Source organism: Rhipicephalus microplus, chromosome 9, assembly GCF_043290135.1.
Source record: "Rhipicephalus microplus isolate Deutch F79 chromosome 9, USDA_Rmic, whole genome shotgun sequence".
NCBI lineage: Eukaryota > Metazoa > Arthropoda > Arachnida > Ixodida > Ixodidae > Rhipicephalus > Rhipicephalus microplus.
Genome location: NC_134708.1, coordinates 74,187,016 through 74,213,220, shown reverse-complemented (window position 1 = coordinate 74,213,220; position 26,205 = coordinate 74,187,016). Strand labels below are relative to the sequence as shown.

At 46.5% G+C, this 26,205-nt stretch overlaps 1 protein-coding gene across 2 annotated transcripts in view; it reads left to right on the top strand.

Moving 5' to 3' along the window:
- SMC6 (Structural maintenance of chromosomes 6) overlaps positions 1 to 26,205 on the top strand; it is a 114,719-nt gene that overhangs the window by 30,943 nt on the left and 57,571 nt on the right. For both annotated transcript variants that reach the window (XM_037415186.2, XM_075873845.1), the window contains exons 11-13: positions 11,346 to 11,524; positions 17,571 to 17,752; positions 23,712 to 23,816. In XM_037415186.2, the coding sequence (XP_037271083.2) occupies positions 11,346 to 11,524; positions 17,571 to 17,752; positions 23,712 to 23,816 (466 nt within the window). The remainder of the gene's footprint in view (positions 1 to 11,345; positions 11,525 to 17,570; positions 17,753 to 23,711; positions 23,817 to 26,205) is intronic.

Genomic DNA, 26,205 nt, shown 5'->3' with positions numbered 1-26,205 from the left:
TGTGTGGTCACGTGACCAAGTCACTGTCCCACTCTGTGCCGCGAAACCGGAACCGAAAATAGTCCACACAAGTAGAGCAATACCAAATTATTTAGCGAAAACACACGAATCTCGGTGCATGTATCATGCGTCCTAGAGTTGCAGGAAACGCTTGCAGCAAAGAACACACATGCCACAAATTTGATGGCACCGCCCCTTTAAATTACATACCTGCCAAATCTGTCGGATTGGCCGGGAGACTCTCGGATTTTACCCCTTTTTTCTGATTGTACGATTGTCATGAAAATCTCCTGGTCTTAAAAATCTCCCGGAAATCGAAATTTCTGTGCCTGATCTGGCCGCATTAACAAAAAACATCTAAATGAGTTTAAGAGGGGCTCATGTGAACGTACAGTATAATCTCAGCGACGTGAAACCGCGGCAGATACGAATTCTTATATTCCCCAGCCAAAATAGTACTACGTTCATTGGACCTCAATCCAAATGTTCCAAACACATTTTCTAATTGCAGCGAGTGATACGAACTTTAGTACGGAAATCGTCGAACGAAGGCCGAAAGCAGCGTACTCGAAGCTTCGGAAGTACGTGTGCGACCGGCGCACTGCAGTGTGTGTGATTGTCGTTGCCACAACCGCTGAGGACGAAACCGCGGTTGCTCTTGACACGATCATGTACGGCGACGACGTAACTGAGAAAACCCCGAAAGTGTGCGTTCAACCAGTCAAAGCAGCGCTGCTTTCTGCAAACTCTGCAGGCATATCTGCGGCAGATGCTATCATAGATAGCATAAAACGACTTAGTTTTGAAGGTGCGTGCTGTTATGCCACAGACATGGTCCTCGCTCGGGAGCGCTTCTTCTAACGAGATCGAACGCTGTTCCGTCGAACTGTCTCCCCCTTCCCAGCGCCACCTTCCATGCAGAAGGCAGCACCGTGCAGTTCCGGGAATGACGTCGCCTCCTCCGCCGAGCCACCTTGCATTTCGGGGAATGGCTGCGTCTCCTCTGCCGAGCACTGGGAACTGGTCTCAGAAAAAGGACTCAAAAACGTTATTTAAGGCCGTGCCCGCCCCATGTTTGGGAGGATTTGCCCCAGTTGACGTTGTCGTGTTGGCCGGCTCTGTAAAAAAAACAACAACCTGCTACAGTATACGCTCCTTCTTGTTGCTGTTTTCAAAACGAATTGCCTCCCTGCTTCGCCTTCGGGCAAAGGCTTCAGCGAAGTCCGCTCGACGGCTCGCCGCTCTTCGCCACCGCTACCCTCGCGACACAGCAAATTCCTAACAGTGGTTGGCAGCTTCGGGATACGCTTTCCCTGACCCCAACGTTTTGCTGCTCTGGGACCCGCTACCTCGATATCAACGGCTGGAAAGTTGGATCGGATCTCTGAGCACGAGGACGACCACCGTGATACGTTTACTGTTCATTTCGCCAGACCTCTCTAGCACAGGCAGATGTTAGGAGAGTGTTTTGTGTTTTTTGTTGGCTATAGTTCAATATTCCCCTGCTTTAAACCACAAGATTAGTTTTAGAATACGGTGAATATCAATAGTAAAGCATCACGAGGGACGAGATCGCGATGGAGCAGTACCTTGTTGAGGACCTCCTCGAAATTTGTCGTGCCATGGGGATCTCCGCCGGGTCCGCTAAAACAAGAGAAGCGATTCTCGAGGTGATGCGGGCAGAAAATGTGACGGCCGAGGAAGCTGACGAGTTTTGGGTGCTTATTTGCGAGAAAAGCCGCGAAGAGCTCGAAGCTCAAAGGCACGAACAATGGAAGGCCGAGGAGAGCATAAAAAGGAAAGAGCATGCTCTCAGAATTAAAGAGCTTGATCATAAAATTGAAGAGATTAAGTGGCAGCCAGTACAATACCAACTCAAACTCTTCAGAATGGACGAGAGCATCGTGCATTTTCTCGTTAGTTTTGAAAAAGTCTGCGACGATGTTGGTGTTGGGCGAGACTTATGGTCGGAAGAGCTTGCCACGTTGCTTCCGTGCAAAGTCACAAGCGTTTTGGAGCGCTTATCAGCCGAGGAAGCGCATGACTTTGATAGGGTTAAACACGCTTTATTCCGTCACTTTGCTGCTCTGAGTGCTGCCGACTGCGAAAGCCGAGCGTAGAAGTACAGCACTGAAGCGCGCAGCAAAGCGCTAGAAATTGAGGCCCATCACAAAGCGCAGGACGCCGACGCGTGTCCTAGAGAGCGAGATGAGGCGTGACGTCAGGTGATGGACGTGAAAGCTCGTGAAAGAGAGCATGAGGCCGACTTCGAAGGCCAGAGAACAAGGGCTATCCACGACAGCGATAGACCCCCACAGATCGAAAGCTCTGTAAACGCTTAGTTGGCTTTAAAGGCATTGGGACTGCCGTTTCGTCACAGGCAGAGACAGCTAGCAACGGGCCCAAGGAGAGGCTAGCTAACCAGTCACGAGTTTCGGCAGTATTTGTGAAAGGCAGCACACTTGTGAATAAGTGTGTCGAGGCTGCCGGAGTTGCGGGAAGTCCCGACAGAAATAGCCATCGGCGTAAGCGTAACGCAGTAAAGACGACTGATGCCAAGCGCGCTGAATTCACTGTTAAGTGCCGTGACGTCATCAGTCGAGACGCCAGGTTCAGGGCTATGCCTAGGATCGCGAAAAGGACTTCTAAGAAATGTTTGAAGCTCAGACTGTCAATGAGTTTCAGATTAGGTGGAAAGCGCGTTGAGAAAGACCGAATTTCAAGGAAATTCGCACGCCGAGATAACCGCCTGGTTTCATTATTTTCACTGCGGCGTAGTTAAAGGCAAGTGGGGAAACGTTGCGAGCGCTTGAGTTGTAACAAATGCTGTCGTTCCCCACCGTGGCGAAAGGGCCACTGGTCGAACTGGCCAGGTAAACGATGCAGTGCGGATACCGCTTTCTTCGAGCTCAGCAACTACTGGTCAAAAGTCGCTGCTACTGAGTTCGGCGAACAGATTGATTCGTCGTCCTTTTGTCCAGACTGCAACTCTCAGAAGCTGTGGACTGCGCGACTTCCCAGAGTTCGCCTGAGAGAGTGCCGCCTTGCTAATACGAAGAGTGTATTTTTTGTTTAATTTTGAGAATAACTTTTTCTAGTTTTGTCGTCTGCCGATGAGCAAGGTATGAGTCCAAATTTTTGTAAGTTCTACTTTCCTTGTCATCGGAGAAGCTCACATTAATATGTTTGTGCGATTAAATTTGTTTTCATAATATTTCAAAAGCTTTAACAAAGAAAGCTGTGTAAAAGCCCCTGTTTAATATATCTTCTGTGTTTGTCATTACGTGTTGATAAGTGCGTAAGTGTAGGTTAACATTTACCTTTATTTTGTTTAACGCGTGCAAGTTTGATTTTCAGTGTTATTTTCTTACTTTTCAAGCGTGTTTTATTTTGTTGGGATGCTTATTGGCTGAGCACCTTGAGTGAGGGCTTGTTGAATGACTTTGTTTTGTTTAGCGATCTGACGCTTGCAAGAGACGCCAATGTGCGTGAATCAGAAGAGCTTGATATTATAAATTGTAGTTTCGGGGCTAATTTGAGTTAACCTCAGCAGCTTCGATCGTCCCCAATCTGCCTAAATCGCAATTGAGAATCGCTCGAAAAAAAAAAAAAAATTCTGTTTGGTTTATCAGTGTCATGCACTGTAAAGGAGTGTCGGCATTGTGTATTCCTCCCAAGATTCGTTGTTCGTGATGCTATTTATTAGCTCAGCGTAATCTCGAGGAAACTTTTGGTTTCTGCTGGTCTGGCGATTTGATCAGCATTTCGAGGGTGCTTGCTTTGGCCAGAGTGGTTTGGCTTTGTGTTCGACTCCGTCGTTCTAGTGAACCTCTGCAGGGCTATGAAACTCTCCACGGGTGGAGAGAGCGGAACGGCTACCGACGGTCAACCAGCATCCCTCCTTCCGAGCTGCGCTAGACAGCTCAAAACTCCGGATGCATTCTCTGGCGGCGGGGGTGCTGTTATGCCACAGACATGGTCCTCGCTCGGTAGCGCTTCTTCTAACGAGATTGAGCGCTGTTCCGTCGAACTGTCTCCCCCCTCCCAGCGCCACCTTCCATGCAGAAGGCGGCACCGTGCAGTTCCGGGTATGGCTGCGTCTCCTCTGCTGAGCACTGGGAACTGGTCTCGGAAAAGGGACCCAAAAACGTTATTTAATGCCGTGCCGGCCCCATGTTTAGGGGGATTTGCCCCAGCCGACGTTGTCGTGCTGGCCGGCTCTGTAAAAAAAACGACAACCTGCTACACTATACGCTCCTTCTTGTTGCTGTATTCAAAACGAATTGCCTCCCTGCTTCGCCTTCGGGCAAAGGCTTCAGTGAAGTCCGCTCGCCGCTCTTCGCCACCACTACCCTCGCGACACAGCAAATTCTTAACAGTGCGCAGCCAAACGCATGTGAATTGTAAAATGAACTGCTATTTGCCGCAGCCACCGCGCACAAAACCGCGGTCGTGGCGAGGCGTTAGCTATCTACGAGCTTCGAGGGCACGCAGGGGTAAGTTAAATGCAGTAAATACGTAAAAAATAAATGTCAGAGTTTCGCTGCAAGGGCGATGCAGTAAATGCAACAGCAACAACTTGGAATGTAACGCTAAGAACGGCAAGCAGATCGAAACGTGCAGCGCGCTGCTCACACACAAATGAGGCACGAAAAGGATACTCGCAGGACGAAAGCGAACAAACAGCGTTTACCGCTTGACACGTAACGCGCTGTTTCAAAAAAAACGATGCCCGATACGTAATCAACAGGTACTGAGGAGTACAAACTAACAAGTGTCCCAGTTGTTATAGTTCGCTGTGTATGAAAAGCACGCTGTTTTCGCAAAAGCGTCCTGTGCAGAGACCGAAGTAACCTTTGTGGGCTCGGCAACTAACGCTTTCGTTTCAGTGAAAGCCGAAGGCATACGATTCCCCCACCAAAGGATAAGCGCGCGCGCACAGGCATCCATCCATGGGGCAAAGTACACGTGAGAGATAAGCACGGGTCCGCGCATCGCGACGAGCTTGGCACCGAGCGCGGGCGGCTTTTTTCTTTGAATGTTCATATATATAGATACATATACATAATGTTCATGTGATGTCACTCCCGCCGTTGTCCTCTCCCGCCATGCCCGGGTACGTCCCTGGTACGACGAGCTTGGCGCCGAGCGCGGGCGGCTTTTTTCTTTGAGTGTTCATATATATAGATACATATACATAGTGTTCATGTGATGTCACTTCCGCCGTTGTCGTCCTCTCCCGCCATGCCCGGGTACCTCCCTGGGTACCTAAAGCAGTTTGCGTGCTGCCGCGTGGTTTGTTAGGGCTCGTCATCTGTTGCTGTGTATGATGTTGAAAGGGAAGCATTGTGGTTTTTCGATGTCGTACTTTAACGAGCTCATCGGATCAGGTATGCCTCGTTTGTTTACTCGATATGAGACCAGAAAATCAAGATGTGCGACGTTTATACCAGCCACCGCGTACACCGGCTGCCCGCCACGACCTGCGAGGGCCCATTCTCTCGCTTTCACTACAAACACCACAAATTGCGGGGCCCAAGAACAAGTAAAAGCCCAAAGTCTCTCGAGCCGCAATTTTAAGAGTGGATGAGCGAAGCGCAGCAGCTCCCATTGAAAATGAGTCGTGCATAGCTAGGCAAGTTTACAAGAGAGATAATATTAATATATTGCTGCGGCCCACGCTACCAAGGTAGCTGCATCCCCCCCCCCCCCCCCAATTATTTTAAACAGTGTTGATGTTGAGCCTCTTTGATTGAAATTTGGAAACAGCCAAGGAAAATATTATGCGAGGCATATAGAGACTTCGCGTGGTGCGTGCCACGTTAATTCCGGTCATCACTTTTTTTTCCGCGTATGTTTTGACATCTTTTAAACCTTATATTTTACTTTTTTTGTATGCTAATGTGCAGGGGAGTCCCTGAAAATGATGAAGACTGTGTTAGGGAATTAGTTGACCAATTTTTCAAAATCCTGACCCCCCTGCCCGAATCAATCGGCTATACTTCAAAGTGAACAAATATTGTTTCGCATCCATTTTCACAGCTTGTCTCAATGTAATACCCTAATTTTCGCAATTGCCATCACGATTTTAGCCACCTCCCTGACACGCTGATTGTGCACGCAGTGGTCGCGGAGAAGTTTGTATGTACAGTATTTTGGTAAGCTATGTCTGTTTGCTGGTAAGTGCTTGGCTATGGCACTCACTCGGAATGAAGTTACACCTAAAGAAGCAAATATAACCGAGTTTCTTCAAGTAGTTTTTTGTTAATCCGCGCTAGCCAAACATGCCGGTACTTTTAGGAAAATCGCAATGTGCGTTCTCAGTTTTAGGTAATAACTTTCGGCGAAGAAACACCCCAAGCTCTGCTCTCTCTTCGGGGACTACTAAATCAACTTGCCTCACTAGCAGCCCTCAAACTTGCATTGTGAGGCAAAACTAAACGGGCGCAAGCACGAGGAGACAACACGGCAGCGTTATAGGCGACGGAGTCGGTAGATGCTTGGGCATATCGATGACGCATTTCGAAAGTGACGAAGGGGCGCTGTGTGACGCACATGCACACTATGTATACGGTGAAGGACGGCGATGGTGGCAACGGCAAAAAGCAGCCTGGACTGTCCATATAATTGCAATCGCAATAAAAAGGGGCCAGACGCGTTTTGGCGTTCCTGGGAAAAGAATCTAGCAGTGAGCAAAGCTTTGACTCATGCTTTTGCGGCAGTCAGTTGCGCCGTCCTGTTCGTTCACGTGTGTCCCAGGAACACACACGTGAGTTGTTTTGACTGAAATAGATTCTGCTAGTTGTGTTGATCCTTTGAGACCCTCACCTTAGTGAAAAACTCTACCCTCGTCAGCCACTCCTAGCCACTATAAGACCGTAACGCTGATGTTGGCACTTGCGATTGAGACCCCTCTCCCACCCCCTTTTGTTTTTCGCGATGTTTTTTTTTTCTTGTTTTTCACCCCCCCCCCCCCTGTTGCGAAAATTTCCCGTATTCAGAATCCTTGAACTTGGCAGGTATGAAATTAAAGGGGCCCTGCAACACTTTTCAACCGTTGTCAGAAAACTCTGCTGATCGGTAGTCGAGGCTACCTAGGATACACAAGCCAAATATTATAGGGCAGCACGCGGCGTGCGATTCATAATAAATTCTCAAAGTCAGCTAAAAATTGCTTTCTTTTCTCGGCAAGTGACTCCACAAGTTCAGAAAGCAAGTGTCATGTATTTTCTATTCCCGTGCCATCCCTCCCTGTTTAGCTTCCTGTGCTTTCGTCAGGATGAGAAAAGAGAATGCCCTTGCAACGTGCGAGAAATCTTTGTGACTCTGAGCGTACTAGATGGATTCTAAATATATTTAGGACGGTGAATTCATGAAGCAATAAATAAGCTTCATTAGTGAATCCATTCTATGGCTACTTGAAAGTGTCGCAGAGCCCCTTTATGTGAAAATATTACTCTTAAATCAATTCATTTTATTAAGCTTAAAAGCTAGTTATAATGGCTTATATGCTCTAAATATAATAAATCTTAAAATGTTAGGTATTTTAAAGGTGATGACTCGCATCCTGCTGAAAGTGAAATTCTGCTACTACCTAAAGCTCTTTCGACTTTTGAACGGAAAAAAAGGCGATTTGCATAGAGGCTCTATTTCATTTTTAAAGAAATATTGTTCAGATTAGTTAGGTCGTGATAAATATGCCCATTTTTCTTTATATGTCATATATAGTATTTGAATTCGATATGAAATTATTCGACCAAAATCACTATTCGCACAAGCCTATTTGTTCGCATATGTCACTATGAATAACTTGCGATTTTGCGCATTTGCCATAAGAGCCTCAGTAGATCATGCAGTGATTACTATGACTTCAGCGCAAGTGCGATGATGCCTGCACGGAAATTCATAGCAGCATGATGACCTACCAGCAAATGTGGCGGCAAGTCATTGCCTTAAACCTACCAATGATAAAATCTCAGTCATGTACAGCCTGCACGGCAGTACGTGTGGCTTAGTGGTTTAGCGCTGTTACAATTCACGTAAGCGTACCGACCATGCCGTCCGCTGCCGTGACCCTGTGCGCGGGACCGCAAACGCGTATCGCTTGTGGAAACGAAGGCGAAACCCGCTGCCACCACGTTGGCTCGACAAAAGAGTGTTCACACTTTTGCTCGGTCCCGTGCTGAGCAAGCATGAAGAAAAAAAAATCTTTATGCAAGGGCAAATGCACGCGTAAACGTTACAGGGCACGGCGCTGACGGACTGAGCTCAGTAGGCTATGCACTGTGCGCAACTTGCTAGGGGACAAGCTATCAGGACAACGCAGCATTCTTTATTGGAAAATGGCGAGAAAATTAGAACGAAAACTATAAAATCGGGGTCCTTCGAGCCAAAACTGATAGTTTCGTAACCTGGATGAATCGTGACCATCTAGGCCGCTTTAATGATCACTTAGATTTAAGTACACTAGTGTTAACTGTTAACACAATCAAACCAGTGGCCTCATGCTCACTAGACATCATGGCAGCTACGAAAGCTTTTCTTTTTATTTTGTAATAAAGTCCTACCACATGAAAAAAAAAAGATACAAAACGTTTGTTCAACATGTGGATTGAACCCAAGACGTCACAGTCACAAGCTCAACTATTAGTCTTATGCTCTCTCGGAAGTACACATGGTGACATTTTTGCTAAATTTTTGTGTGCAATAATAACTAACACTGACTATAATAACAATTGTACTGTTTCCAACCTAAAGAAATAATTGAGTAGGTGGAAAAAAATGCACCTCTTCATTATACTATATTCGATTTGTATTCAAAGCTATGTATTCGATTCGTATTCAAAAATTTTGATATTTGCACACCCCTAATATTTACACCGAAAATTGACAGGCATTTTTCGGCCAGGTGTAAAAAAATGGTAATTATTTTCTTGTCTTTCTTACATTTTAGCTATAAAATGAGACTGCTATTGCAGTTTTAGAGACGAAGCTCCTTATGGTCGAGGTTGGTCCATTAACGTCAGCATTGGCGTTGTTCTCTGTAGTTGCCACTGACGATGAAGAACAAGTGTGTTCCAGACCACACAGTCTATTTCTGCCATCACGGCACAGCACATGCAAGGTACCCACTATACGCCATGAAGACGCTGTTAACTGACGATGATGGCGACAGACGACAGGCTTGTGCAGTACAGTAGAACCTCATTGATATGTTTTCGAAAAAAAAAATGCAGAAAGTAAACGCACGATCCAAATATAGTGAAAAATGAAGCTGGCAAGTTCATATAGAGGTGTAAGAGCAAACATTTATTTCAAAAAAAAAATTGCAATTTTCTGATGCTGCCTCTCGCCCATAGACAAGACAAGAAAAGCTCCTTCTGCACACTGCAGACCCTTGTCCGCATTTCTATTGTTTTTCCTGTTAAAGAAGCTTTGTAAAGCTTGCAGTGTAGCAAAGGCTTCGGCGAAGTTAGTCAGTCAGCTCCATGCTTTCATTCTCGCCACTGTCTTCCACTGCCTCGTCCCCCACATCCTCCGCTGTATCACCCCACAACACCTCCACGACAATCTGAGCGACACTTTGCGGCTCGCAAGTCGGGACGTTGTCATCCATCCCTAAGAACTCGTCGGCTGCGCTCTGTATCCTCTAATGCAAGCTGCTGCCGAAAACAGCACTTCTTGAAACAGCTGCACGCTGCCTTCAAAGTTAACCTCGAAGACACGTGCTTGCTTCCAGCTCCCCATGGCAAGCTCCTTAGGCTTTCTTTGTTGCACCGCCGAATACCAAGGCGTTCGTCTCGATCTCTTTTCACTTTGACACCATTGTATTCACAGTAGACGCTGCCAATTTAAGTTCGTTTGCTATGTCGATTCGCTTCCTCTTCTGGTTCCTGTCCACAACCAAATGGATACTTAGCTCCTACCTAATAGACAAAGGCTTGTGCTTATTCGACACCATGCTAGGTGCAACTGCCTTGAATCGTGAACTATGCACACTGAGCAATGTGCAGCCTTGCACAGGGACCGGTGCGGCCTGCATATTCCTAAATCATTTGGCATCAGTGTCAGAGTGGAGAGTGTTCTCCATTGGCTATGATATCAGTTACTTCGTTCTCGGCGTCGTAAACAACGCATGCCATTGGCTGGGTTGAGAGTGACTTCGTTCATCTCGTAGCTGCTGGGGTGCTGAGTTCGTGCGCTGTGTAGAGCCTCCATATAGGTAGGCCACGGATAACTATCATAGAGCGCTGACAGTGGAAACGTGAAAAAGCTCGCATTCGTCAGGACGATGATGCAGTACAAACATGAAAACAGGCCCGGGAGGCTGAGTGCCGGCAGCAACTGCGTATCGATGATTCGGCAACCTTACAGGCTGCGCTAAATCGTAAAAACCACTGTGCTACAGAAAAGTCATTTTTTGAAAATCGTTTCAAGACTTTGACGGCTCAGGCGGATCTCTGGGAGAGGGATGTGAATTGAAAACAGCAAAGAAATCTCCACTAAGCGCTTCACAAGCACGCGAGAGCAATTTTTTTGCACACCTGAATGAGAATCATTGTTTGCGAAATGTTTCATACCACCGCAGTTTGCTGCAGGGCCGAACGTGGCTGCCGAATAATCGTATTTTCTGGTAGTGTATAAGCGGAACGTATTCACACACAGCGCTATGGGGGCATTTTTAGTTTTTGAGATTTCGAGCGTAGGAGCTGGCAGATCCTATTAATAGGGAACGTATCAACAAGGTTCCACTGTATACGATGTAGCAATATGTTCTACGATGCTTTTCGTATGACTGGACACAACCGACAACTACTAGAGCGACGTGCCCAAACCTCGTCTTTGCAAACTTCAGGCTAGAACCGGTATCACAAAAAACAGTAATAAGGAAGGCGAAACGAAATTCGCAACTCAACACAACATACCGGTTATAACCTATAAAACTTATGTATAACTGTACACCGCTTTATCACTCATTTACATGCATGAGTGGTCAATGTTACTGCTGATTTACGATATTACCGAACGATCCTGTGGCTTAGCTCACTCATCATCATTGACTTCGTGGATGTGCCGTGCTTGTTTTTGTTGAATCTGAAGTATGCAACTGTACTGAGGAGAGTGAACGGTTGCGCTCTCCATAAGGGCAACTCTTTTTTTTGATGCGCACGGCAGAGTGATTGTCCACAGCAATTTTGGCTGTTGTGTTCGACAAAATAAGCGTTGTGGGGCAGCAATGTCTGAATCATGGAGGAGTGTGGTGTAACTCATGAAAAGAGAGCAGTTAGTTACACTTTATCTGTTACCCTTCTTATGCAACAACCAGCTGTTCTGTTCTTTTGTAGGGCTGAGCTACGTGAGCTCAACGACAATATTCGAGTCCTGTCCAGCTCCATCCAGAACTTGCAGGCCAGCAAGAAGAACAGCCTGCAGCGCTTTGGCCGCCATATGCCCACGTTACTGCGTGAAATAGATATCGCCGTGTCCAAGGGAAGGTTCAAGAAACACCCCAAGGGACCCCTCGGTACGTTTCCTGTGCAGGTTTGTTTTCGTTTGACCGGCATGGATTTTTGCTGAAGTATAAATTCTTCCGAGGTAGAGCTGTGCACAAGGTATCTGTTCTATTACTTTGCAGGTCTTTTTAGCCACATGGTTGCATTTTGTCTTTCCTGACCACTGTGCCTTTTTTTCTTTTCTTTTTTATCCCTGGTCTCACTGAAAATGTATTAACACAACAGCATTAAAGAGCTCTTTTCACATAAATTCAGGAGTTAGGGGGGTCAGTTTACAGCAAGAAATTTGTGTTTTTCAGGAACAAGAACTCTAGATAGATGCAAGTGAATAAATGAATGAATAAATAAAATCATCAGTGGGAATGGTAGTCCCACCGCGGTTGTCTATTGGCTAAGGTACTCAGCTGCTGACCCGCAGGTCGGGGGATAGAATCCCGGCTGCGGTGGCTCCATTTTCAATGGAGGCGAAAATGCTGTAGGACCGTGTGCTCAGATTTGAGTGCACAGTAAAGAACCCCAGGTGGTCAAAATTTTGTGGAGCTCTCCACTATGGCGTCTCTCATGATCATTTGGTGGTTTTGGGACATAAAACCCCACATATCAATCAATCAGTCAATCAATTCAAATGGGAAATGAACCCAGGCATTCAGCATGGCAAGCAGGTCTTATATCACAGAGCCACATCGTTGCTTGGAACTGTGTTGTAAAAAAGCCAGAACTACCGTGAAAACCGGAATACAGTGAAACCTTGTTGAACTGTACCCGGTTAAACAGTAGTTTCGTTTTAAAAGTGGCAAGTCAAATCCTCTACTCGGCAGCCATCGAACGTAATGCATTTTGTATTCGCATAGACCGTACTAGCTTATCACGTATGTATCAGTTAACAAGTTTTTTTTTTTTTCTAATTTTCGTTGCACACTCGCCGCAACATGTCGTGTCCCACTGAGCGTCCCTACAAAGCAGCAAGCCCCAGAGATAGAAACATGCCTTGCTCGATAGTGTTGATGATGATGGCGGCTGTGTTGATGAGCACCAAACTTTTAGATTTTCCCGCAACAAGAAGTATTCGGCCTCAGAAATTGGAAGTTCAGCACTTGGCTGGCACTCTGCTGGCTAGGCTTCAGGTGTTGTCCACACAATGGCACTTTGCACAAACATGCAAATACGGTGTGCGCTTGCTTTGTTGTTTTACCTATTCGTTCCTTCGGTGCCATGCATACGTGTTCTCTGGCTGTGCTGTGCCGTACGCGAGAGCTGTGGGAGCGTTGTTTTTCACATGTTGTGTATATGTGCTTGTGCTGCTTCTTACTTGTGTCATGCCGAAGCTGGGACAAAAGTATCGAGTGCTGAAAATAGGAGAATTGGACATAATTCGTGCTATTGAACGTGGCAAGAAAAAATTTGCACTGGCACGGGGAAAGGACATACCGTTAATCATAGTGTGTGGAATTCGGAATCCCAGAGAGAAGTTGCTCGGCAGTACTGCTGCAACTGCAAAAAGGTGCCGGCTGCGCGGTTCGTCGTGTTCTGATATAGAGGAGGCGCTGGTCAAATGTCTAAAAGCTGCACAGTCGAAAAATCTGTATCAGCAGACCCCTGCTCGTGGAGAAGGCCCTGGTTTTTGCCTCGCAGCTCAACCTTGACAACTTTGTGTGCAGCAATGGCTGGCTGGCCAGATTTAAGTCACGGCAGGGCATTACCACAAAGACTGTTTCGGGAGAAAGTGCCGCTGCTGACGTGAATGGCACGAAGCAGTGGCAAAATGGTCAGCTAAAGAACATCTTAGAAGGCAAGAAGCAGTGGCAAAATGGTCAGCTGAAGAATATCTTAGAAGACTACACACCTGATGACATCTCCATTACGGATGAATCGGTGATATTCTTTAAGCTGCTACCAGACGAAATGCTCGCGTTCATAGGCGAGACGTGCACCGGCGGCAAGCATGCAAAGGGCAGAATATCAGTTATGGTTTGCATGAACAAGACTGGAACCGACGAAACTCCGCTCCTTGTGATTAGAAAGTCAGCGAAGCTAAGATGCTTCAGAGGCGCCCGATTGCCATCAGGGGTCATCTATCGCAGCAATACTAAAGTATGGATGACGGAAAAACTCTGAGGAGTACGTGCGCCTCATCGATCGTTATTTTGGGGCTAAGAACAAAAGAGTTGTTATTATTTTAGACAGCCCGGCTGCGGCGGCTGCATTTCCAATGGAGGCGGAAATGTTGTAGGCCCGTGTGCTCAGATCTGGGTGCACGTTAAAGAACCCCAGGTGATCGAAATTTCCGGAGCCCTCCACTACGGCGTCTCTCATAATCATATGGTGGTTTTGGGACGTTAAACCCCACAAATCAATTATTTTAGACAGCGTTTCAGCGCACGTCGCCCTGGACAACCTGACGGCTGCGAAGTTGGCGTTTCTTCTACAAAACACAACAGCGATTGCCCAGCCCTTGGACCAAGTCGTCAATCGAGCTATAAAACAGCTCTACAGGAAAGATCTGCTGTGCAGATTTCCCTTCGCCATTGATTATGGCAAATTATTCTTCATTGACCTGATTGGTGCGTTTCACCTGCTCGAATACTTGTCATGGCAGGTTGAAGCAACGACAATTCAAAATTGCTTCAAGCAAGCTGGCTTCAGTGTGTGTGCAGGCGACGCAGTTGACGCTAGTGACAGCATCGACCAGACTTCAGACATCGTAGGCCAAGCTTGCGAAACTCTGCTAGCTGAAGGGCTGGAGCAGCAGGGCGTTAAGGAAGCCATGTTCTTCCCCGACTTCAGAGATAAGACAGCGATGTGCAGACATCTCCGGACATGTCCGACGAAGCCATTGTTGCCTCGGTTGTCAAAGTGTCCCCAATCCATAGTGGTGAGGATGACATGGAAAGCGACAACACTGGTGATCCAGGCCCGACAGTAGCCGAAGCTGCACATTGCGTCAGCGTCGTGGGGGTGTTTTCCGAGAAGAGAGGGCCGGTGGAAAAGCTGGCTTGCAGCATAAGTGAGTTTGAGGCTGCTGTCGTTGCTGCTAGGCCGCGGCGGCGTCAAATGAAGATAAGACTTTGTCACGCGAAGTTATTACTGCACGTTTGTTTTTTCTTTCATCGCACTTCCTGAAGGCTTCTTCTTTTGACTGGTAAGTGGGCGACCTGACGCTGTTTTGGTTAAGCAGTACTACCGTTTAGTACATACTTTTCCAGAGCTCTGGCAAACTACGGTTTAACGAGGTTTCGCTGTATAGGACGGACCGGAATATAAGTCGCCGACCTCCCCAACTTCGAATCTCTGAAAAAGAAATGTTAAAAAATCTCAAAGTATGGCTGCGCGCCCTTACCTTGATAAATACGCGACACAACCAGCTGCACTGTGGTGATGTTTCTTTTTATTTCAAACACCAAAAGGCCACAAAGTGCTGTCACTCAGACTTGTCCTAACTTGAGTCCGACGACCTCTGTTTCTCACAAGTACCTTCCCAGAGTGCATTGTCCGCCATTCCATTCAATGCGTTGCTTATGCAGGATCGCATAAGCCCAGAGTCGCACGCTATAGCTTTCACGCGGATGCACACCGCTGCCACGCGTAGCGAACTTGCATGCAGCTCGCAGACGAATTCGGCGGGTAGTTTTTCTAGTTTAGGGTGCACTGTAGTCCGTCCATGAACACAGTTTCTTTTTTTGCTGGTTGCTGCAGGATGTGATGCGCTGCTTTTTGGCTCCTCCAGTATCGGACGCTTTTCTCCTATGAACCAAATGCTCGTGCCGCGAGGTTGCCGTGCACCTCGGCATACTCGATAACTTTTTTTTTTAAAGCTTATCGTAAACTGCCGTCGACTGCCACTCATTTCTGAAGGGAACAGAAAAAGGAAACAGCAGACTGACAAAGATAACCGAAGCAAAATGGCGCTGCTAGCACACTGTAGGCCTTCCTATGATAGCCTTGCCTAGCCTTGCCCAACAGTGCCGCTGCTGATGCTCATGATGGCAATGGAGGCTTTTGACTTCAGCTGCCCTTTGTTACTAGACTTCTTTTTTTTCTGCCAATGACCGGCATAAAACACGAGGGTCGACTTTTCATCGCTATTTTTTTTTTTTTTCGGAAAAAGTTTCGACCTCTGTTTCTGTTCTTACGCTATGTACAAAAGTCATCTAGCATGCTGAGTCTCCCTAACGCACATAATATTGCCTGGCAGAAGCGCAGAATCACGCCAGGATGTCCGTCGCATAACGAGTAGGTGGTTTGAAGGGCTACCCTTTTTAAAGTGCTCAGACCTACCGTATTTACTCGCGTAATGAACGCACTTTTTTTCTCGAAAAATTGGAGCAAGGTTGGGGGGTGCGTTAATTACGCGAGGTAAATTTTATGCAAACTTTTTGGGAGGAGCGAAAAATGCAGTAAGGCATAAAAAAAGTTAGGTCTCTTAGCCTTTCGCAATTGACATACTCGTACACTGCTTGGAAACGGCTCCTTTGTTGCACTTTACTCATCTTCAGTGGTTGATGGCGCTATCTTCTGCAAGCTGTCCTCAGGCCACCCGCGCAGGCCATAAATCGTTTTGCGGCAATCTTTTCTCGCAATCGTTCAAGCGCAAAAGTGGTATCTGCTATGATCTTGAGGGGCTCCCAAAAGCGTGCGCTACAACGCACTTTGCCAACTTTGCGGCAACCTCGTTCGTCGACAATGACGCCGCCATTAATATTGTAGCAAGTAACCAACTTTGTAGCAAGTTACCCCCGAAGCATCAAAGTAAGCTGTCGGTAACAAGATTAACTACAACACACGGCCGCTGTGACACTTCTGCATGAGAAATTTCTCTACGCGCAGATAACAGGCGAAGCGAGAATCCGGGGTACTACCATGTTGCGGAAATCGTCACGATCTTGTCTGGACTACAAGTAATTTTGTTCTGGTTTTCCAGAAAGCTGCAATGCGGTAGCGAGGAATGACCCTTCGCGTCAGTAAATCCTGTCGTCGTCGCTCGAAGATCGCGTACACAGGGTTGGGCTTTTTCGTATTCACAGGAAGCGATCGTCTGTTGGCGCGGGCAGTTCTCTGACCTTCACTCGCTGTGTCCTTATCAGCTGCGATGTCTCTACACTCGCACCGTTCGTGAACCCTGCTTTGGTGCACAGATATAAAGAAAAACAATACAATACATGGCAACAGGCGAAGGGTCCCGGGAAGAAGCTAGCCGAGAAGGCCGAGGGGAGTTGGCAAAATACAAAAAAAAACAAAAACTGAAGAGATCTAACGGGTGAGGAGGCACTAGGGGTCGGTTAGTGGGGCTCCAGCATATGAATGTAGGGGGTGCGTTTATTATGCGGGGAAATAAAACCCAAATTTCGATGACTGAAGTTGGGGGGTGCGTTTATTATGCGTGTGCATTCATTACCCGAGTAAATAAAGTATTTAATCATCACTATTAGGAAAACGTATTGAGAAAGTGGGCAGCAGCACGGATTATATAAAGGGTGCGTAATGGTTACATCGCTATTCTGCAAAAGGAAGAATTGCGGTGTAGTGCACACTTTGCAGGGGTAGTCGCACTGACGTACCTTTTCTTGCAACACGCTCGAGTCTTCTGCTGGGAAGCGAAGCGAGACGACTGTGAACGCAATACAATCGGTGCTCAGTTACCTTACAGTGTTCTGCGCTTGAGGCAACGCTCCGGTGTCTATGCTTTTAACCCATTGGGGTCCATCATCGGGCCACTACCAACAATGCAACACGACTGCAGCGGTCCGTGTTTGGGCTCTGCTCGACAGGTTGTTTGTTTCATGGTTGGTTCTCGTGTGCACTTTGTCATCGCATTACGTTGCATCTGTCAATAGATATGTAAACGTATTTCACTTCCGTTTAATTTTCTTTAGTTTCACACCAGACAGATAAGGTGGGTAAAGATTTCAGACCACAAAGGGTTGAAGGAGTTGTATGCTGACTCTCACGAACGAAAGTCCAGTGTACTTTGCTCTCTTCCTCCTATATTTGCAGTATTTTTATAGGTCATTGACTTCACTCTTGTGCACGTATGAACTGCTGCTTGTCTTCTCGTTGTAGGGTCACTGATAAAGCTGAAGGATCAGCGATGGGACCTGGCCACAGAGTGCTGCCTCGGAGGCGCCTTGTTCGCTTTCTTGGTGGACAACGACCACGATGCCAGGACCCTGCGGCAGATCATGGCGAAAGTCATGGGTGCCGAGCGCAAGCCGACCATCATCACTAGTTCCTTCATGGGAACCGTAAGTTCACGTCTGATTTTTTTTTTTGCGGACGTGTCAGAGAGGGCTGCAGGGATGCAGTCGATAAATTGCCTTTTTTGATGCCCAAGTCTATACAGAGTAAGCTAAGAAAATCGACCGATTTGGTGACAAAGTCGTCCGCCACCATTGCTGTTGCTGCATATTCAGAAAAAAAGCAGGGTTCTAGGCCGAGTCAAGCCCAGGTTTTCTGTGTGGCAAGTGAATGTTCATCACAGAGCTATGCCAGCGCACTAAACTTTTATGGAAAAAGACCCAGTACAAGTGTGTGATGAGGTGACGTGTTAAAGGGACTTATAAAGGCAAATATTCTCTTAAATGTTTATTGTTGAAATAGTGGTCCAGAAACCTCCTAGTTCTGGTTTTATGCCAAGTAAGTGTTTATTTTGAAAGAAAATTAAGTTTTAATGGTCCGCATTGCATTAGTGCACTTCAAATCGCCCATGCCTGAAAGTGGTCTTTCATACCCCACTGTTGTCGTGCCAAACGTTGCCCGCCTTTACTACACGGCCGCCAACACCAGTAGCAGCAGAGTGAAAGTAGTGGTAGCAACAATAGCAACGATGGCCATTGTGGGAATCGAGGCTAGCCCGCCGTCTTTGCTCAGGCTTTGCCGCCTATTTCTGCGTTCTCATGTCCTGACATGACTCTCCTCTGCGGTCTTCCGGGCTGGGGGAGCTGAGAGTGACGTATTAACCCCTCGCACCTGGTAGCGGATGTCGGCTGTGGCGCCGTGTGCAGAGTCTCCCGGGCGGTATCGCGGGCGCGCGTCGGGAGTGAAAGAGATATTTCCGGGGACGACATGGGGGTAAGCACGCTTTTCTTTTCCGTCCGTCAACTCCCTTTGTTTGGGGCTCGTTCGGACTTTGCCAACAGTGCCTTGCGCCCGCGGCGAACGCTTACCTTATGTCGCCTTTCTTCCGAACGTTAGGCCGAAAAGCGGTACGGTGTCCTAGTGCGTGGTCAAACTGCCCCGACCCGTATCTCTCCGAAGCTAATGCGAGCGCCTTTGCCCTCGCTCGAGCAACTGGGCCTTTGTCCCGGTGTCACCGTGAATCACTTTTACCACAGCGACGTGCTCGCGGCACCGCTGTGTAGTACTTCTTGCTCAAGGGGTGGATAAACCCATTTGCTTTCCTGCCGCCCCTTTGCAACTAGCTGTACTGCGTTTTGGTGTTGCCACGGACAATAAAGTGTTGCGACCTTGAGCAGTACAGTCAACTGCCGATTTTTCAGACCCTCTAGGGAGTGAAAAACCGTCCGAAAATTCGGGAAGTCCAAAAAAAAAAAAATGAATGCGAGCAAAAAAAGAAGTGCATTATTTTACTGATACTTTTCAATGCTAGCGAAAAAAAACTCACCATTTTGCTAATATTTCTCAATGCAAAGAAAAAAACACACCATTTCATTGATATTTCTCGGATCGAGAAGGTCAAGGTCGAAGTACCAGACGTCCGGAACTCTGCCAAAGCATCACTGGGGTGGCTCTGATAAGAGCCGTTAAAAAAAATGCATGCAGCCGACAGCGGGAGCCGTCAGGGTAGCCGGTGTTAGAGCTGCAGTGGCTTGAAAAACTTGTTGATCCTTGTTTGAATGGCGTTCCGCTTGCGTGTGATCACATTCGCCTCGATCTGAGCAAGGGTCATGCCATCACTGTACACTGATGACAGCGTCATCAACGCTCGCAATAATTCGGCGGTCGCAGATGGCGCAGGCGTTGGTTCCTCTTTTTCGACATCAGAGTTGTCTGAATCCGCCATTACCTGACTGACTATTTCGTCGTCGGTTAGCTCTGCGCAGACGTCGAGTTCGTTGTCAGCGTCGACGAACCGCTCAAAAGTTATTTCCGTGGGCATGGAAGCACCAGCAGAGCGGAGGTTGTTGATAATATCGTCCATGAGAGGGCAGAAGTCAGTCATGCTGTCGCTTTCTCCAAGCAAGTCTGCTGCCTCTGTGTCGAGTACGAAGCCCGCGCGGCGAAAGCAGTTGCGAAGCATGTCTTGCGTTACTACCTTCCATGCGTCCGCAAGCATTCCGACAGCAGACCGAAGGTCAACGCTGTAGCCTTTCCTGTTTTCTGAGCACAGCACCATGTGGTTGAGTACACGTGAACTGTACAAAAGTTTCAGATTACGGATAACACCTTGGTCCATCGGTTGGAGGATTGCAGTCGTGTTAGGCGGCATGAATTCCAGCTGGATAGCCTTCAAGTTATTGATGTGACCATGAGCAGCGCAGTTGTCAACGAAGAGCAGAACACGTCTCTTCTGTTGTTCAAACTTCCTGTCCAACCTGCCGATGTAACTCTCGAGCAACTACTGCGTTACCCATGCCTTTTTGTTGGCTTCCTACAACACTGGCAGCATTGCCCCTTTAAAACGCCTCGGGCTCTTGGACTTCTTGATTACTAACAAAGGAAGTTTCTTGCTGCCAGACATGTTGCTGCCAACAAGAACGGTCAGCCGTTCTTTGCTATGCTTGCTACCATGGTATGCGTCACCAGCAAAAGCGAGTGTTCTTTCCGGCAGCAGCTTGTAAAACAAGCCAGTTTCGTCGCAGTTGAAAGTGTTGTCAGCAGAGAACTGCTGCAACAAAGAATGTAGTTTTCCACTGCGGTACTGCGCAATAACTGCACTGTCGACGGCGCCGCTTGATGTCATTCCGATGCTTAAAGTTTCTCAGCCATTTATCACTGAACTTAAAATCCGTGATGTCCATGCAAAGAGCGAGAGTTTCCGCTTTTTGTTTCAAGATGCAGCCCGAGACTGGCAACCGCTTGGCAATCATTGAATTAAGCCACACGACGAGAGCGTCCTCAAGCTTTGGATGAACACCTTGGTTTGCATTCATCTTTTGGGCACCAGACGGTTTTCCGGCCGCTTCCAAGATGTTGTCTTTGTTCCTCAGGAAATGGGAAACTGTTTGCTTGGAAATACCGAACTCCTTGCTCACGTCAGCCTGCGATCGGCCACTCTTCACTAACTTAATAATGGCAATGGCGGCTTTCTTCTCCATCATTAACTGACGGTACTGTTTTCCGCGCTTCGATGCCATCGGCGAGGACGACGAAGGCGGAGTGGGGGCCATCGCAGGGAAGCGAAATCCTCACGATGTGAAAAAAGAAGTTGACTGATGAGCCTCGAAGCACCTAGGCTCAGCGTGGCAGAGCACACTTCACACGATCGCACAACCACGCACTAGGCTAGCCAAACACCATGTGGGCCGCGTAAACAAAACGGCGCGACGGCAGGCGACAGTGCCTCGGGTACTCCAAAGGTGGCGCTGGTAAACATTCGATAGCCAGCGTGGCCAGACCAAATCGGTGTGTGACGGTTCTAGTTCGAAGTGGTGAAATGCTTCACAAAAGCGCTGCGCGGGAAGCCAGAGTGGCCCGCACGAGCACAAGCACTAAAGCGAAAGGAACTTTATTGGCGCCAAAATTTTTCGGGTGGATAGTTTCGATTGTCAGCGAACCACCCTTTCACGATAAGCACGGCCAGTGTTAGGAATCTCGGAGGCCGTGTGTGTTTCTCCACTAACGTTAGAGTCCAAGCAACAGATGCCGCCACAGTAGACCGGCGCGCTCATTTATGCGATCGTAATCGCGTGTAACACAGTTGTGGTGGTTTCCGACCTTCCGTCACGTCAAAAAGTCTGGAAAATTGGACTCTGGGGGGTTCGAGCGTCCGAAATGTCAGACTTCCCTATACATTGATTCCATGGGGCTCGTGGCGGTGCCGCGAAAATGTCCGAATTATTGGACATGTCCAAAAATTCGGGTGTCCGAAAAATCGGCAGTTGACTGTATCGTGTTCTCGCCACGGCGATGGTTAACGTGTGCCCTGCGGCTCGCTAAGACCAGACCCACGTTAGTGGCAGTACTCCTATGGGACACGTATACGCTACACCATTCAGTTTTCTGCGTTTGCAGAGGCTGGGATTCTCCTTGCTTGGTTTAACTGGGTCCTGCTAGATGGCACCACCTAACCAGCCAAGAACTGAACTTTTGAACCACTTGTGCTATTCCTAAAGCATTGCTAGGTGGTTCTTTTTTTATAACTCAAACAGCAATAAACAAGCAGCGTCTTATTTATGTTTCTCGATGTACAGAAAGTTTTTTTTTTATTGCAGCTAGTTTAGTGACTGTAGATGGGACACTTTCACATCATTGGGATCATTTCGGAAATGTCCCACTTGTGGCGCACATCGTGTGATACATTTAGCTTAACTTCTTGGTTAGTAAATCACTACATTTAGTAATATTGCCATTTTAAATGCTGTGATGCATTGGGCTTTTACTCTGACATTGTCATTTGCCTTTAGTGTCCCTTTAAAGAAACACTAAAGGCAAATATTTAGCCGATGTTGATTGCTGAAATAGCGGTCCAGAAACCTTGTAGTGCTACTTCTGTGTCAAAGTGCTTATTTTTAAATAATGTCATGTTTTATTGGTCTGCATCGCGTTAGCACAAATCACTCGCCGCAAAGTGGAAACACTTGCGTCACTGTTGCCGTGCACAACATTGCCCGGCTTTACTACGCGGCTGCCGACTCTAGTAGCAGGAGAGCGAAAGTATCAGGAGCCACAGCAGCAACTACAGCCACTGAACAATTTCCTGTAGGCTTGTGCGAATAGTGAATTTTAGGTTCAAAGCGAATAGGGATTTTGGTCGAATATTTTAAGTTGAATTCAAATAATATATATGACATATAAAGAAAAATGGCCATATTTATCATGACATAAATAACCTGTGGAATATTTTTTTTTTATTGAAAAAGAGCACCTATGCAAATGGGGCCTTTTTTTTTTTTTCGTTCGAAGGCAGTGGTAACAACTTTGAGTAGTATTAGGGTTTGACTTTTGGTTGGATGCGAGTGATTACCTGTAAAATACGTAACATTTTAAATTTCATTATACTTGGAGCACATAAGCCATCATAGCAAGCTTTTAATCTTAATAGAATAATGAATTGATTTGCAGGTAATATGTTCATTTAAAAAGGCCTTGCAGCACTTTTTCAAGTAGCCATGGAATGGATTCTCTGAAAGAGCTTATTGCCTCACGAATTCGTCACCTCAAAAATTTTTATAATCCGTCGAACGAGCGGAGTTGCTAAGACTTGTCGCACGCTGCCATTGCATTCTCTTTTCTCGTCCCGACGGAAGCGCTGGAAGCTAAGGAGGGACAGATGACGCAGGGAAGGAAATCACTTCACGCGCCTTGTAACCTAGAGCACTTTTTTTTTTCGTATACATGGCTTTTCAGCACAATCGCACACGTACGTGTGGACAAATGGCAGCCTCCGACGGCCACCCCAGTAGCGACCGAGTGTACCATGCTCGAATCAGCCAATGGCTTATACAATGGCTGTGACGAATGATTTTTGAGCTATTGGCATCATTTGTCGAGAAAAGAGAGCAATGTTTAGCTGACTTTGAGAATTGATTGTAAATGGCAGGCGGCATGCTGCGCTCTATTTGGCCCGCATCTTTTCGGTAGCCTTGCTTTCTGACAATGGTCAAGTAGTGTTGCAGCTCCCGCTGCGTCTTCTGTTTTTACACAGCTTTCGCGTGACAAAAGATGGCCAGTACGTTTTTTTTTTTTTTTGTCTGCTCAAGCAGCAATTGTCAGCAGCTCTCACATGCTTTCACTAGCACATAGAAGATGCATTGCGCAGGGTGCTGTGATCAATTTTGCCTTTATATGGAACATCACAGCGACGGCCAGAGCATAAATGTGTCTGTAGTGTCGATATAGTACTTGATTTTGCAGTAAGCAGAATGCTTAAGAACATGACAGTCTTGTATTTTGTGCTGTATGTATTGTTGCTGTAACCGTGCCGTGATTTTCATTCGTTCAAGCTGCTTTTGTTGCAGTTTGTCTTTTCAGAGATTGTATATTTCACCAATCGTTCCTTTTTTTTCTGTTTTCACCAATCAGGTTTACAACTACAAGCACAAAGCAATGCGCTCGTCGAGGTATGTAAACCTCTTGGATAACCTCGAAATTGAAGATCCGGACGTGATCAACTGCCTCATCGATCAGGTCAGACTAAACCGTGGTTTTCTCTTGCATAGCTGTTTGCTGTCGTGTATGATTACAGCTAAGGCATTAATTTTGTTATTGTGAGCATGGCGCAGGATGGCATAAAGCGAAACTCGGCAATGACCGAGAAGAAACAGAACCTGAAAGTGCGAGTGTTTTTTTTTATTTGTCATTGTTCAGTAGTGTTTTACACTTCGTATCATGGATTTCTTCTAACTTGCCTGTTTTTCTGTCTTGACCTAGCATTCAGGTGCAATAAGAAAAAATGTGAAACCGGGACATTTCATTTTTAAGAAGTGGAAATTTGTTCACTTTATGGGCATTATGATGACGCTCGGACTGCAAGTACCTTATTGATATTTGGGAAGCATCACAACATGTCTGTCTGATCGATGGTATGTTTCATATTGTCGTCGTGTAGTTGCAACTGGGAAGTAAGCAAAACTCGAGTCAACAAAAGTGGCATTCTTCATGGGGTGAAACTGTGCCCAGTAAAAGAATGAACGTTTGCTTGCAATGTAATAACAGTTGTTTCAGGATTCGGAGAGACGTCATGTTCAATCGGATTCTTCTGAAGCCTGTTCGGTATGCAAGAGCGATAAAATTAGGTTTATCAACAAACGAGCAACTCGAAGGGTGTAATGCATACAGGCCACAGTCAAGCACAAAACGGACCTATGTGTTTGTCAACAAAAGAGACCCTGTAAATAACCTGTTCCGGCAATAACACATGTTGTCAGTGCCATAAACAGGAATGTGGTTTTGTATCCAGTTGCTGTGCAAAGGAAATTTTCATGCCTGTTTTATGAAAAAAAAGTGTGCATTATGTGCAAACACTGTATTTGTGGCAGTGCCAATGTCGGCAAGTTACATCGCAGTTCTGTGTGTGCGTTTGTGTGCGTGTGTTCAGGACAATTTATTGTGTTGCTGTACGAACTTGCTGTACTAACTAAAGTCAGCCTCTGATTTCCCGAACCCTCAAGGGACCGCAAAAACATCCGTACAAATGAATGCAAACGAAAACACACGTTTTTATTAGTTATTTTTTGCTTACAGTGAGGATCACGGCAAGTACAAGATCCTCATTGCAATTCAGCAAATGCAACGTTTAGGTGCGTCGTAAAAGAGCCATATATATAAATAAAAGTGAGATAACAGAAAAAAATCTAAAGTGGCCGGCACTATGGCATTTTGGGAGCAAAAAAGGTCGCTTATTTTCGTTAGCACAGCATTCCACTTGCCCGCTGTGATGTCTGCTTCAGTTTCAACGTCATGCTTTCATAAGTCAATGACAGTGTCAGTGGTGACTTCAACTCCAAGCTCGTTGGCTGTGTAGGCGCTGCCTCTTCGATCTTGGTGTGGAAGTCGTCAAAATTATTCGTAATCTGATGAATGATTTCGACATCAATCAATTTCGCACACAGCTCGTGGTTTTTGTCAGCGTTAGTGAAGTCCTCAAAGGTTATTCTGGTTGTTATCGAAACTATGTCGAAAAACCGGCAGTGTACAGATCGTCAAAGGCAACGTCTGTGGACAGAAGTTCTACACACATGCTGTCCACTCCGGGCGAAACGGCCATTTTGGTGTCCAGTATGAAGCTCGCGTGGTGAAAACAGTTCCAGAGGGTCTGTTGTGTAACCGCCATTTACGAGTCTGCAAGCATGCCAAAGGCAGCATAGCTTTTCCCACAGTCGGAGGAGCACAGCACTATACAGTAGGCTTGTGCGAATAGTTAATTTTAGGTTCAAAGCGAATTCGAAGCAAATAGTGATTTCGATCGAATAATTTTGAATAGATTCGAATGGTATATATGACATATAAAAAAGGGGAATATTTATCATGACCTTACTAACCTGCACAATATTTCTTTTGAATTGAAATAGGGGCTCTATGCAAATGCCATTTTTTTTCATTCAGAGGAAGTCAAAACAACCTTGAGTACTAGTTTCGGTAGGATGCGAGTGATAAGCTGTAAGATACTTAACGTTTTAAAATTTATTATACTTGGAGCATGTAAGCTGTCATAACATGCTTAATAAAATGAAGAATTGATTTGAGGGTAATATGTTTCTTTAAAGGGGCCCTGCAACACTTCTTCAAGTAGCAATGAAGCCAGTAAATATCCTTGTGGCCTCACAAATTTGCCGCCTCAAAGTTTCTAGAATCAGTCCAGTACGAGCAAAATTCCGAAAATTTGTCGCACACTGCAATTGCATTCCCTCTTCTCGTCCCAACGAAATAGCTGGAAGCTAAGCAGGAAGAAATGGCACGGTGAAAGAAAATATGTCACACGCACCTCGTGACCATGAGCACCTTTTTTTTCCTTTCGAATGCGCGGATTTTCGGTGCGATCGCGCACGTACTCGTGCACAAGCGGCGGCTCTGGTAA